The sequence below is a fragment of the Accipiter gentilis genome, chromosome 19 (genome assembly GCF_929443795.1).
Source record: "Accipiter gentilis chromosome 19, bAccGen1.1, whole genome shotgun sequence".
Lineage (NCBI taxonomy): Eukaryota > Metazoa > Chordata > Aves > Accipitriformes > Accipitridae > Astur > Astur gentilis.
This window is the reverse complement of record NC_064898.1, coordinates 17,068,320-17,082,418: the sequence shown is the minus strand read 5'-3', so window position 1 is coordinate 17,082,418 and position 14,099 is coordinate 17,068,320. Positions and strand designations below refer to the sequence as shown.

General features: G+C 43.1%; 2 protein-coding genes across 12 annotated transcripts in view; one reads left to right on the top strand and one right to left on the bottom strand.

Moving 5' to 3' along the window:
* TAF1D (TATA-box binding protein associated factor, RNA polymerase I subunit D) overlaps positions 1-511 on the bottom strand; it is an 815,997-nt gene extending 815,486 nt beyond the window's left edge. For 7 of the 9 annotated variants that reach the window (XM_049823620.1, XM_049823611.1, XM_049823617.1 and 4 more), the window contains exon 1: positions 439-511. The gene's annotated coding sequence lies outside the window, so the exon portion shown is untranslated. The other 2 variants (XM_049823614.1, XM_049823615.1) reach the window with 2 other exon arrangements.
* A 51-nt stretch (positions 512-562) lies between these two features.
* Positions 563-13,386, top strand: C19H11orf54 (chromosome 19 C11orf54 homolog). 3 transcript variants are annotated; one of them, XM_049823319.1, is made up of 11 exons: positions 563-670; positions 1,642-1,728; positions 2,116-2,264; positions 3,388-3,511; positions 5,562-5,660; positions 6,608-6,681; positions 7,477-7,578; positions 8,546-8,722; positions 9,470-9,619; positions 10,210-10,326; positions 12,999-13,386. In XM_049823319.1, exons 4-11 carry the CDS (start codon positions 3,454-3,456, stop codon positions 13,170-13,172), a joined length of 951 nt encoding a protein of 316 aa, XP_049679276.1. In that variant the 5' UTR covers positions 563-670; positions 1,642-1,728; positions 2,116-2,264; positions 3,388-3,453; the 3' UTR covers positions 13,173-13,386. The 3 variants fall into 3 exon arrangements, with proteins under 3 accessions (XP_049679276.1, XP_049679275.1, XP_049679277.1); XM_049823318.1 differs by lacking the exon at positions 2,116-2,264; XM_049823320.1 differs by lacking the exons at positions 563-670; positions 1,642-1,728; positions 2,116-2,264 and adding an exon at positions 2,847-2,998.
* Positions 13,387-14,099: the final 713 nt, after the last annotated feature.

Genomic DNA, 14,099 nt, shown 5'->3' with positions numbered 1-14,099 from the left:
ACTGATTACTTCTCTTCTCCCAAAAGAGCCATCAATGAGCCAACATCCTCCTGAGGTGGAAAGGCGCTGGACACACCGCTCGCCGCCCCTCGCCGAGCTCGGCTGCCAGCAGCGCGCTGGGGCCGGCGCCGCGGCAGACATTTTGGACGTGGGCACCCACCACATTACCACAGGTCGGGGACACCCCACCGGCACCGCTGCCAGGGAGGCCCTCCGCCAAGCGCCGCCACACAGCCGGCTCCCGAGGACAACACACCCCGCCGGGGCAGACCGGGCCGGGCCGCCAGCCTGCCCCGGGCCCTTCCTCGCTGAGGGGCCTTGCGGCGGAGGCGCTGAACGAGCGGACACGACTCGACTCTTCCCCCCTCAGCCGGCTCCCTCGCTCCCGCCGCCCCAGCGCCGCGGATGGCGGCGGATGCCGAACGCACCCTCACCCACCTTTCGCCGCCTCACGCATCGCCGCCCCAAAGGGCGCGAAATGGCCGCCCGAGAGCTTAAATAGCGCTGGGGGGGGGAGGGCTCGCGAGAGGCGCGCGGGCTGACGGGAGGGAGGGAAGGCAGGTCCGGCGCCGCCGCCATGTTGGGGGTGGCGGGCCCGGCCGGGCGGTCCCCGGGGCCGGCCCGCGGCGGGGGCGGGCAGTGCCGCCGCGCAGCCCGGACGGCGGGGCAGGTACGTGCGGTCAGGCGCTAGCGGCGGCCGGGGGTCGCCCGCCAGCGGTTTTGTCCGGCTCGGGCAGTGCGGCGCGGCTGCCGGCTGTCTTCCCCCTCCAACCGCTCCCCTTCAGGGCGCCGCTCCCGCGCTTCCCCGCTGGCTGTGAGACTCCGAGGAGCCGCTCGTTGCAGCGGTCGGCCTCTCGCTGTTGCTGTCCTGCCTCTGCTTCCCTCTGCCGCCCGGTCTCCCCTCAGCTGGCGGTTCCAGCCTGAATACTCCCTTCGTTCCTCTGGCAGCTGTGCCAAGCGCGGCGTCAGCCTCGGTGTTTCTTCCCGCCAGCGCTCCCCGCTGCCTTTGACCGCTCTCCCTCAGGAGCTCGGTCTCGCCTGCTCTTGCCCTGCCATGACCCGTCCCTTCCCCAAATCCCAGCCGCGAGAGCAGATGTCCCTGCTTTCCTGCAGCCTTCCTCTGCCACGGACGGGATCTCCTTTCATCGCCCCATTTGAGGAATACAGCCTCTGCGGATGCATCTCTAGATGTTTTGCTCTTCCTGGTGTCGTTGCTAAATTTCTCTTCTCTCACCGGTTGCCATCTTCAATTTTCCCCTCATATGTCTTCCCCCCCCCCCCCCCCTTGACTCATCTTTACCCTACCTATAATCCCTCCTTTCAGGCTTCTACCCTCCAAATATAGTTTTAATTCAGATTTTGATACTAGGCACCACCTTTCCCCACCCCCCATTAATATCATGGTTCCTATTTCATCTGCGTTATTCTGGCCCTTGACTACTTTCTCTGATATTTTCTTCCAGCTTCAAAAAGGTAGACCTTTACAGTCTTTTTAGATGCTTGTTCTCGCCATTCTTGTTGCACCATCCCAGATCTAATAATCTTATCGTCCCTTTAGCATTTGTGGGTTTTCTTTGATAGTCTTCTGTCACTCCACCCCTCCATGATGGATCCTAATTGTCTCTTGTTGTCTTCTTTCAGGTTCTCCCTTCTACACCACACAAACTCCCCGTGAATTCTCCTTCCAGTGGTGACTCACGGATCTACTCCTCTCTTGTGTCCTTCCCGGTAAGGACTACTGTCTAACAATTAGATCGGGTTTATTATGGTACATTGAGCTTTTCCCACAGTGTTTCCCTTCTTTCTTGATTGTGGGGAGCTGACTACTGTCCTTAAAACAGAAGGTGATGGTCTAGGTGTTATATCTGAGCCTACTTATTTGAACTGTGTCCAAGTCTTGCCTCTGCCTTTTGCACAACAGCAGTTGTAGCCTGTCTTCTCAGTCTGTTTCAGGACTTTTTCAGGGGTGTCTTAGGTCCTGGCACAGCCTCCTTCTGGATCTGTCAAAAGGTTCTGGAGGGGATCAGGATCATCTAAAATGATACTGCCAAAGTCATCTTCCTACTTTTTTTCTCTAATTACTCCCTTTCTTGTGTTCATGGTGCACACTTCAAGTCTTGGGGTATGAGTCACTCCATCTGACAGTAGGCTTCTACCAGAGGCACCAAATCCAGCCTTTTACTTTCTCCTCCAGAGACATGGGAGGGAGGGACTCACCTGTGGAGATGGATAAGACCAACTGAGATGGGAATTACTGTACACAGGTAGCTGCCTTTCTCCCTTTCTCTACTGCATGCTACAGCAGTAATTTGGGATAGCTAAATTTTGAGCTCAAAGACTTCAGTTAAGTGACTGCTATGACGTCCCAACTATTTTTATTTCTTTTTTCCACTGGTTTTTTTTCTTTACGCAGACTAAGAAGCTGATGGTATAAGGGCAGTTAGGACTTTTGACAATCATAAAAGCTAGGATTTCTTTTTAAAATAGAAGCTAGAAGTATACATAAACAGCTAGCTCACATCATAGTCATTCCTAACAAAAGTTCTGTCAGGTCTGGGACTGTATTAGGTTTTTGACTTTTTCCTCCAAGGCATGAGATCTGGATAAGTGGGACCCATTTTCTTTTTCTGCGTGTGCAGCAAGCATGTGCCTAAGGAGTTAATGATTGCTGTGGCTGATTTATAGGTAGTATATTATCAGCTGTTTCTGCCCTGAGCTAATTGTTTGCCCTAGTAGCTGACTTTGCTGTTGCAAGGGTGACTGAAATACAGTTCATTTGTAAAGGGGGTATTAAACTTATGTTCAAACAAAACTTTTTGTTACAGGCTCTGTGTGGGTACAGAGCCTGATACTGCAGAACTTGCTGCTGTTGTCCTCTATTTCGCTGCTAGCCTGTTCCCCTCTGGAAGGGAAAAATATGCCCAGAATCAATTGGAGATCATGTCACAGCTGAAGTTGAAAGTCCACCATAGCCAATGCTGAAAAAGTAAACATTAAGGTAGGAAAGACCTGAGGAGGCAGCTAATGTGCTCAGAAAAGCCCAGTATTCTTTCAAAAACAAATTATGACTCCAGGCTTACAAAGGACAGATAAACCTCCTGACATGTCCCTTGAACTGTATTCAGCGTAGGATATGTTTTGCCTACACCCAGTTGTAAGCTTGAGGAGTAGCATAGGTAATGCTTTCAGCCAGCTATAGAGTTGACAGACACGTCTTTTTCCAAAGTGCGTAAGAAAATTAACATTACTATTGAAGCTGTTAGTCTTTCCTTTGATGGCAGAGCTACAATTCTACTATTTTTTATGTATTCTTGAGTGAAATTGAAAAATAAGTAACATATTGAAAACAGCCTGCTTTAATCGTTAAACTATTATCCTTGTTGACAGATCAGTCGCTCCTACAGTGTAGTAAATTGTAATTTCTTACCTGAAGAAATCAGCACCAATTAGGAAATGGCCAAAGTCGAAAGGTTTGCTTTTCACGTTCCAAGTCTGGAGGAGCTTGCTGGGGGTAAGTCACGCAGTGTGTAACTTTTTACAAACTTATAATGTACTCTTCAAACTTATCTTAAAGCTCTTATCAAAACCTTTCTACAGCTAGTACATGCAGAATGTTCCTGCTCTTAGCACACTGAGATGTAAAGAAAAGCACTATTTTTGTATATGCTATTATTTCCTTAAAGCAAACAATGACTCCTCCCCCAAATCCCAATGATACTTAAGCACACAAACACACTCTCAAACTCTTTAAAACTGTCTGCTGCATTTGCATATTTGTGCATGGGTTGTGAAAGTTTGACCATTACAGACCAAACTTACTTAAATATATGGGATCATCTGTCCTCCTCTACCCTCTACTATTTCTTTCTTTTTCAGGACTACTCAAAACACAGCTGAAAAGATGCACTATAGCATGGCAGGTCCTCTTGCTTGAACCTAGTTCGCTCTTTGGTGATTGCCTTACAACCAGGCTGCAGGAAACATTGTATTTAGTTTGTTTCTTTCCAAAGCCTTCAAAAAACGTGCTCAGAATAACAGAATGGTTGAGGTTGGAAGGGACCTCTAGAGGTGACTTGCTCCAATCCATTTGCTCATGAGCTTCTTTCCTTGCCCCAGTAGAAAGGCATTATTCCTTCTGGTAGTCTGTCTCCTGCAGCAGATGAACTAAAGCGTTTTTTTCTTTGAGAGGTCTTTAAGTTCAGTCTGCCACTGTCCCAAATCTGAGTGAGTTTGATATTTCCATGCTTTCAGAAGTGTGGTCCCAGCAGTGGTTCTCAGTACTTTCCTCACCCTGTACTGTCAGGTTGGGGCAGTAGGCCAGGGCTGCTATAGACCTGTGGGGTCTGCAGAGAACAGCATGTACTTGCAGTAGAACAGCTTAAAACAGTAGCAGAAAAGATGGGCTATGAAGCAGAATTTTCCTTGGTTTTTTGCCCTGTCTGTCCTGAGGACTTCCTGTCAGTTGTGAATTTTGTTGCTGTTCAGCTCTTGAGTATAATTTGAGGAGTACCCTTTTCTTGTCCTTTTCCACTTATCAGAAGATGCTGAGATGTATTTAGAAACCTGTCAAGTACCTTCTACTGACCCTTGTGGTCAACAGCTTGGTAAATATGCTCCCAAGAAGTAAGGTACAGCTGAAATCCTGACTGGAGGAAACAAAGGCACAGGAAAGTCTTCTGAGTAAAGAACTGCCTGATTTGAAATCACAGAGTAGATTTTCTGTTCCTTAGTCTGAGACACCTGCCAAAGCAGACCCTCAGGCATGAAAGAACTTGGACCTTTTAACACAGTATTTGAAGCAGTGTATGTGAAGGCAATCTCACACCTCAAGGTTTGGAAGTTGTTTCCAAACAGTGCACTTGTCTAAGTCAGAATCCTTCCTGTTGTTTCAGTGACTTTGCAGGTTCGGAGCCTAAAAACATTGATACGAAGCAAAACCAAAAGTTTAGATATCAGCACCATATCCTAATCTAAGTGACAGTGGCACTTGCCAGAAAATCTCCACATGAACGTAAACATGACAGGCAATATCCTGTGACAGCAGAAGTTTCCAGACAGCAGAGACAGTTTGAGATTATGTTCAAGCTATTGCAGTCTAGTTAAAGAACTGATTGTCACTTCAGCTAAAACTTTATTCCTCCTTTGCTCTCACATGATATTTGACCATGATCATAATTGTCTGCTCTTGTGAAGCAAAGCCACTGCTGAATGTGCTTTAAATTTACCCGTGTTACTTTACACTGTGCTGCTCCTAGTGCTACTAGGAGCAGTCAGTTATTGTATTTCAATTAAAAGGTTTTTAAAATTCTTAAAATTAATTAATGTGGTAGCTAACAATTATCTGAACAAGCTTTTGCTCTTCTCTGAAGCTCTGACTCAGGAAATAAGTGCCTACAGACAGTAACATTTAAATCAATGGAGTTACTTAGGGTAAGCATTAAGTTCTTTAATGTATCTTGCTGAAATAAAACCTAATCAGATATATTTATTGTTGTTAGTAACTTGTCAAACTCTTGGTAATTTTTCATTGTCAATAACTCTGCCATTATTCTTTATTACAGTTTTGCAGAAAGGGCTTAAAGAAAACTTTGCTGATGCTCAAGTCTCTGTTGTAGACTGTCCTGATCTGACTCAGGAACCCTTCAACTTTCCTGCTAAAGGTAACCTAGCATTCCTGTCTTCCACTAAGACTTCTCCAGTTCTTTCTACCTGATCCTACTTGGTTTTGATCTTCTAAAGATGTTGGGAGAGCTTAAATTGTTTTTCAGGTAAAGAACATGCATGATAGGAGAGCTACATTTTATTTCTGGATTTGCTTCCTAGTTGATGTAGGAACAAGGACAAATCATATACCAAGTACTTGTCATAATTTGTTTTCTTAACCTATGATTGCAGTACTCACTTATTTCATAAGCTTGATTTAGTGTACTGAAAAGGTTTTGAAATTTAGTTGTTATCTTCCAGATGGAGAAATTTTTTTGATCCATGCCAATCACTCTCTGAACCTAAGGAGTTGTGCTTCTATTCATTTTTAAATTCCTGCCATTCATGTATGTCAGTGAAGTGAAACTGTCTTATTCTGAGTGGGATTCATCTTCTTTGACATTAGCTGTCTGGAACACAGACATGTCATCTGTGCTACTCCTCTGAGTTCCCTCTGTCATCAATGTAGAGAAAGAAACACCTCCAGAAGGTGATTCGTCCCTTCTTAAAATACATGTCCAAATTAAGTGTCCCGAGACTCGGGCATCTGCTTTGCTGAAATTTTGCAAGCGGAGTCCCAGTGAGGGTATCCACTCTCCGATGAGGGCATGTTGCTGGAGAACTAGCAAATGGCAGTTGTTGCCCGCTGTAATATTTTTTTGTGCTTAGAGAATGTTAATTTTACAACAGGTTGCTTAGCATTAAATCCTACTGTGAATCATTTTAGGGCTTACTGTCCTCGGACTTCTTAATAGTGCAACACTTTAAGCATGCTAGGGAAATAGTGTTCTCAAAGGGTTTTAGAAGTTCAAGGAACCAGTTCTTTGGTGGGTTTAGACTGCATGCTCATTTAAGATTATTAGGAAAAAATATTTTACCAAGCTAACTGTCTGTATTCTTCCAGGAATCTGCGGAAAGCCTAGAATAGCAGATGTGGGAGGTGTTCCTTATCTCATACCTGTTGTACAGAAAGAAAAAGTGAGTTTTTCCTGTAGCTGTGGAGTTTAACATGTTTGTCAAAAGAAAAGCAGTATCTTGTTGAAATACAAACAAAACTAAGGACTAACAGATACTATAAGATTCCACTTGTGAAAGAGACTTACTTTTCAGTGGTTTATGAGATTGATTCTGATGTGTGTTAAACAGACTATGTCAGGAAATCTTACATATCATAGCAAAAATAGCATATTGTGGTTGATGGTTCATCTTCTCCTGCCCTCAAATACAAGATAGCTTTGGAAACATACCATCTGTGACAGGAGCCGTGGAACGAACTGCTAAACAAGGGGCTTGTCTGCATGTTTATATATGGCTTGCAGCATGCCTGGGATTTCATGTCACAGCCACGCTTCTGTGGTAAAAAAATGGTAAAAACTGGTTGTATTTGCATTTTCAGGGCAACGCTGGATTCATGTTACTGTCTTTTCCAAGAATACCATGCCTCCTTTCTGACACTTCACCCCATCTGTCTCTATATGATATTCCCTTCCATTTTTTATTTTACACAAATATAAATTTCAATAAGAGCAATAATTCAGCAATCAAATGGCAGTGGAACATATAGGCAGACTCTATCTTTCAGAAAACAAATGGACATGTACCTAATTTGTTACTACCAAATGTTGTGTTGTTCAGAAACTGTGTTCAACCTAATTATCCAAAATACTAATGAGGGCATTGTGAATTAAATGCATCCAGAGGTTATAGTGAACAGAATGACAATTCAGAATCATAGCACTGCACCAAAATCAAAGAATTCTTTCTCTCTTGCAGGTTTACGATCTAAATGCAGTTGCAAAAGACATAGAGCTGCCTGGAGCTTTCATTCTTGGAGCTGGAGCTGCTTCATCTAAGATTCTTGGAGTAAATGCTGAGGTCAGTAAATAAGTGTTCTGGTTCTCAATGAATTAATGAAAGTATCATAATAGTAGAGCAGTATCATGCTGGGTATTTCCCATTTACAGCACAACATTTTAATAAATGGCATTCATGCCAAAAGCACATAAAACACATTAGAAGGAATTCAGATGAGGGCCATCCAACAAGTTGCATACTATTGAGATAATAAAGATTAATTTTTAACTTGTCATTCTCCAAGAAGCATGTGATTGCTTTGAAGCGTGCAAGAAACATGATTTTTTGAAACTGATTGACAAAGACCTGACCACAGATTTTAATGACAAGATTTAGAAATGCTTGCCAAAGTTACTGGTAAATGCATTTGAAATACTCCCTGTCTTTTGCCCTCTTGGATGGCTTTGTTTTACCATTGTAAGCTTTAAAGATGCCACATACAAAATGATCACCTGCAGGTGAGGCGGGAGACGAAAACTACTGCCTGTGGAGGCTTTGGTTAGTCAGTCTTCTTGAGCATAAACCTCTGGTCTTGCCATCTCATTTTGATGCATTTATTGGCAGATTATATAGTCCCTATCTGCATTAAATTTGGGCCACTATAATAGTGGTTGTAACTGTACACTGAGAAATTATTACATAGAATTTCAATACTTGCATGCAGGCCTTAGATCTCAATGGTTAGACTTTTCTTCTCTCTTTTTTTTTTTTTTTTTAACACTAGCATTTATCTTCGCATAACATTAAATTTAACTGTACAGAAAAAGTAAAACTGTTTTCTGGAGTTTTCAATTACGTTACAATATTAGTGCATTTCTCTTACCAGTACAGACCTCATCCTGAGACACAGAGCTGTGTGATGAAGGGGATTATTTCTTGGGATCAAGGTCCAAAGCTTAAATTACATTTATGAGTTCTGCTAATTTGACTGACTCTAACATGTTCTTATTGGCTTACTTGACTTATTCTTACATGTTTTTTTTCTCAGCTTATCCCTATTGTTCAAACAAAGAGTGAAAAAAAGCCTGCTGTAAACGGGAGCTACATTGCTCAGATAAATCCTGCAGATAAAGGGTGCCTGCTTGAGAAGTATAGCAGCAAATACACTGACTGTGAGTTCGGGCTGTTGGCCAACCTTTATGCCAGTGAAGGCCAACCTGGTAAGGTATGTACTTGGATCAAAGGTGACTTTGCTTGTAGAGCTTTGTGGCTGAAGGGAAACTCATGTTTCAGTGTTCTCCTATCAGTTTTCTGTGATAATAGTAAAGTAGTAATTCCATGAAAGAAATATCAAAACATAAGGAACTGATCCCGGTGAACGAGGGGAAGAAATGGTGGAAACAGAGAGGCATTTGGATTTTTGAGGGTTAAATACTAGTTTACTAAAATTTTTCCATCATAAATCATCCATTCAAATCTAGTCCAAACTAGCAGTGATTTAAGGTAATGGTTGTATAAAGTACTTGTGTAAATCAGTTCTGGGCACTTGTCTAGTTTTTTGTAGAAGTGCTTCCCCCAACACAGCTAGCACAAAGAGGTGTTGGCAGAGCAGTCAGAAACCTGACTACTGCATGGAAACTAGCAGACTTCTCTGTTTCCAAGAGTTTCCTTATACAGAGTGGAAGCCAGCTAGTAGACAGAAAGGGGTTGCTTATGTCATTGTCTCATGTATGAGTAAATGATGTGCTGCCCAGCACCCTTCACAGGCAAAGGTAGCATTGAACAGAAAGTCAGGAAAGAGAGTTGGTCAGGTACTTGAACTATGCAAGTGGAGCAGCACTTGCAGGGAAACTCACATTTTAAAAAAGTAATCCTGGGTTATAAGCTTGGGAGAATTTCAGAGAAGCTTTCACAGACCTTTGCACGCTGTTGCAGCAGGAGACAGCAGTGACAAATTAACTTCATTCTTCAGGTCATTGAAGTGAAAGCCAATGGAAGAACTGGGGAACTTAACTTTGTGTCTTGTCTGAGACAAATTTTAGAGAAACACTATGGAGAAAAGCCTGTTGGGATGGGTGGTACATTTATCATTCAGAAGGGGAAAGCAAAGATTCACATTATGGTAAGTTGTTCTGAATTCATATAACTTTCTTCATCCTCCTGAAAACAAAAGTATAAATCAGGGTGTAACATCTTAGAGCCTTGACTTTGTTTTGTATTTTTAAATGTATGCATAAACTATTAGGATAAGCAGTGTATTGAAGTAAGGAGCTGATATTACAAAACTGATGTTACAGAACTAGTGATGCTGTATTACTTGGCCTGAGTACCGTCATCTTTTCTTTTGAAATCTGTGGGCAGCTAAAGAACTGTAGAACTATTGTAAAATGAATTGAAATCAAATACATTAACTGAGATGATACTTATAACAAGAAACAGACTTTTAAAAAATGCTTGAGCTTCTAAAATGTACCAGGAGGAGAATCCTTACTTCAGTAGTTCTCCCACTACCTGTGCAATGAAAGAAGCAATATTCTGGTCACTTCTGTTTCTGGCAGAAACACAGTAATGGGCACTGGTGAGCTTCTTTTAGGCAAGAAGGAATGTGAACAGAATAGTGGGGAGGGGAAAAGCCAAGGAAAGTTGCTAGAGAAAAAGTATCTTCATACAAGTGTCTTCCTTTCACTTATAAAGCTTTTACTTTTGCTGTAGCCTCCAGAATTTTCTGCCTGTCCTCTGAATACTGATGAGGATGTGAATAACTGGCTCAAATTCTTTGAAATGAAGGCTCCCCTGATTTGTCAGCCGGTAATAGTTTCCAGAGATCCAGTGAGTCTCTTTCTCGTTTCTAAGTATAAACTGAGACTTGTAATGAATTCTGTCTTGGATATGGTTTTCCTTTTCAGAACCAGAGTGTATTTATTGTGTTAAACTCTTCCAGAGATGATGTAATGAAATAGAAGCTTCTCATTTCTGTCACTGGTTTGAATTGAGCCTAGGTCATTCTGAAACCTAGTGGCTGTTCGTAGTGGATTGAACTTAATGGTTCTGTTCCAACTGCAAGTGTGCAAGTGTTTGTGTCCCAAACCCAACAGCATAGTTTGCATTCACTGCTGGCGACACAAGGAGAAATGTCAAGAGCATGGAAGCTTGTTCAACTGTGTGTTCATGTAGTTCACTTTCATAAGAACTCTCTCTGATAATACTGTGTCAAAATATGTGAAGCATGTGTTTCATAATTGCTGATGCAAATTAAAGTCTGCAAAGCCTCATGCTAGAAAGTTATCTAGCATCTTCCACAAGCACTAGATTCAACAGCAAACAATTCAGGATAAAAACCAATCTAGTTTCAAAAGACATTACGATGTTCACCATTACAAAGTCTATTTATTTAAAAGTAACCAGGAAACCATAGATGAAAATGACTATTTTATAAATAACAGTCCAGTCATAAGTAATATAGAAAACATTTTTCCTAGAGTTAAATGAGACATGCTGTAGGCTTGGATACGTTCAAGGATATGACTTTATTGTGTCATTATGTGGCAGCCTTTGGCCTAAGGCTAAATTGTGTGCATCTTCCCAGAATCAACTGAGTACATTGAAAACAGCCATCAACGGCTGCTCCATTCAGAACCAATGCAACTTGTGCAGTCGATGCAGCTGGGTTACTCCCATCTGTATCCACTGCAAGCTCAACAGCACTTGGCTAAGCCTATGGTTTTGGAAATGTGAGTGTCACTACAGGGACAACAGCAGAAGGTGGCATTCAAACGCCATAGCATTGCTTATCAGTATCCTCTTGCAGCCCTGAAAACAAACCATATCCTGGGCTGTATCAGAAGAAGCGTGACCAACAGGCCAAGGGAGGTGATTCTCCCCCTGCTGAGACCCCACCTAGAGTGCTGCGTGCAGCTCTGGGGCCCCAAGAAAGACATGGACCTGTTGGAGAGGGTCCAGAGGAGGGCCATGAAAATGGTCCAAGGGCTGGAGCACCTCTCCTATGAAGACAGGCTGAGATAGTTGGGGTTGTTCAGCGTGCATAGGAGAAGGCTCCAGGGAGACCTTATTGTGGCCTTTCAATACTTAAAGGAGGCTTATAAGAAAGATGGAGAGAGACTTTTTCGCAGGCCCTGTAGTGACAGGAGAAGGGGCAATGGTTTTAAACTGAAAGGGAGTAGATTTAGATTGGACATAAGGAAGAAATTTTTTACCATGAGGGTGATGAGACACTGGAACAGGTTGTCCAGAGAAACTGTGGATGCTCCATCCCTGGGAGTGTTCAAAGGCCAGGTTGGATGGGGCTTTGAGCAACCTGGTCTACTTGAAGATGTCCCTGCCCATGGCAGTGAGGGTTGAACTATGTGATCTTTAAAGGTCTCTTCTAACCCAAATCATTCCAGGATTCTATGATACATTGTTATGGTTTAACCCCAGCCAGCAACTAAGCACCATACAGCTGCTCACTCACTTTGCCCTCACCCAGTAGGTTGGGGGAGGGAATTGGGGAAAAAAACCCAACGTAAAACTCAAGGGTTAAGACAAGAACAGTTTAATAGGACAGAAAGGAAGAAAATAACAATGATAACAGCAATAATAAAAAGACAATAATAATAATAGAAGGATTGGAATATACAAAACAAGTGATGCATAATGCAATTGCTCACCACTTGCCAACTGATGCCCAGTTAGTTCCCGAGCAGTGATCACCACCCTGGGCCAACTGCCCCCGGTTTCTATACTGGGCATGACGTCACATGGTATGGAATACCCCTTTGGCCAATTTGGGTCAGCTGTCCTGGCTGTGTCCCCTCCCAACTTCTTGTGCCCCTCCAGCCTTCTTGCTGGCTGGGCATCAGAAGCTGAAAAATCCTTGACTTAGTCTAAATACTACTTAACAACAACTGAAAACATCAGTGTGTTATCACCATTCTCCTCATACTGAATCCAAAACATAGCATTATACCAGCTACTAGAAAGACAATGAACTCTATCCCAGCTGAAACCAGGACATATAGAAAAGCAGTGGGGGTGATCCCATGGTTTAGTATGCTAGTTGTTATTTTATTTGCTATTCTTCCCATTTTCATCTAAGCTGGCTTTCGGAATTGGAGTAGAGATTGTCCCATTATCGCGTGGGCCTGTGGCATTCAGCGCAAAAGGGTTCTGATTTCCAGTAGTGGTTCCTTGGTGTGACTGCTTTATTTAATCCCAATGGAAAGAGAGAGAAAAACAAAAAAGGAAATCTCTGGGAGATTGACACCAAAAGTTGGGTGCTGTCAGGGTTTCTAAATTCTTTTCTCTTTGATATCCTATGGTATAAAGCCTGGTACAGCGCCTCTTCTTCTGTCTTACCACAAGTGTCTCACAAGTTTTCACTGCTCACTGGTTGGAGCGGACTCTGAGATGCGTGGAAATATGTGGTATAAAAGAGAGGCTATCCCAGGACTTTAACTACAGTTCACATGAATGAGCGTTCACCGGCCTTTCTCTGGTGACAGGGCTTTGACCTGCGCCTGGAGCACACCCACTGTTTCAGCCACCATGGGGATGGAGGGCACTACCACCAGGACACCAGCCCCGACAGCGTGCACTACCTGGGGTACCTCCTGCCCGCCGAGCTGCTCTTCCGCATCGACAGGCCCCAGGAGACGCACCTTGTCGGGAGAGACTGAAGCGGGGAGGTGCTGGTGACAGCGTTGCGATTTGACCTTTCTGAAATACAAATGCCGGTTTTTGTAACGCTTTTAATTATGCACATCTATCAGAGTCAAGAATAAATGTGAGAGCAGTAATCTATCGACTTAGTTTTGTTAAGGGAGAGATTCAAAGTGTAATTGAAATTGTTATGACTGAATTCAAACAGCAATTTCATTGTAGTATTATTAATCATGTGTTTGGAGGTTTTTTTGCTATTTGGTTGTGCTTCCTGCCGCGACTGAATTAAGCGCTCAAGCTCTCCATGCAAGATTCCGTTTATTTCACAAAAGAATCAAACATATATATGTTTTGACAAAGATCTAGAAAGAACTAACAGCATACAGCCAATATTACTAACACAGGAGCACACATGTGGCTCAGCTGGGATGTTTGCCAGTCCTCAGAACAGTTAAAGATAAAAACAATCCATACACATACTTGTGACTGTCTTCAGCCACATCTTCCCAGGCATACACCAGGTCATCCTCCGACCTGACCTTGTAAAACTAGTTCTTCAGAAGCTTGGCAAACAAGTGATACTGAAAAGCCGGTCGAAGAAACTCTCTAAGACTTGTTTTGGAGTTTTAGAAAGCAGGCATTCTTTATTGCAGTGCTGGATGCACAGGGGATAGTTCCACCTAGCGTGCATGCCACAGCTTTAGCACTAACAGGTTATATAGAATAACTAATTGCATATTAATCAGATTAGTATACATACACATAAAAATGATTATAACTGATTATCATAGTACTGCCTACATCTGATCATGCCCAATGAAGGATCCATTTGAGTTGAAGGGCTGCTTTTGCGACCAACGACCCATTTGAAGTTCTTGTTGGCTGTCCTTGAAAGTCTATTCTCGTCCTTGTTCTTTGATCTTGAAGCTTAACACAGCTTCAAT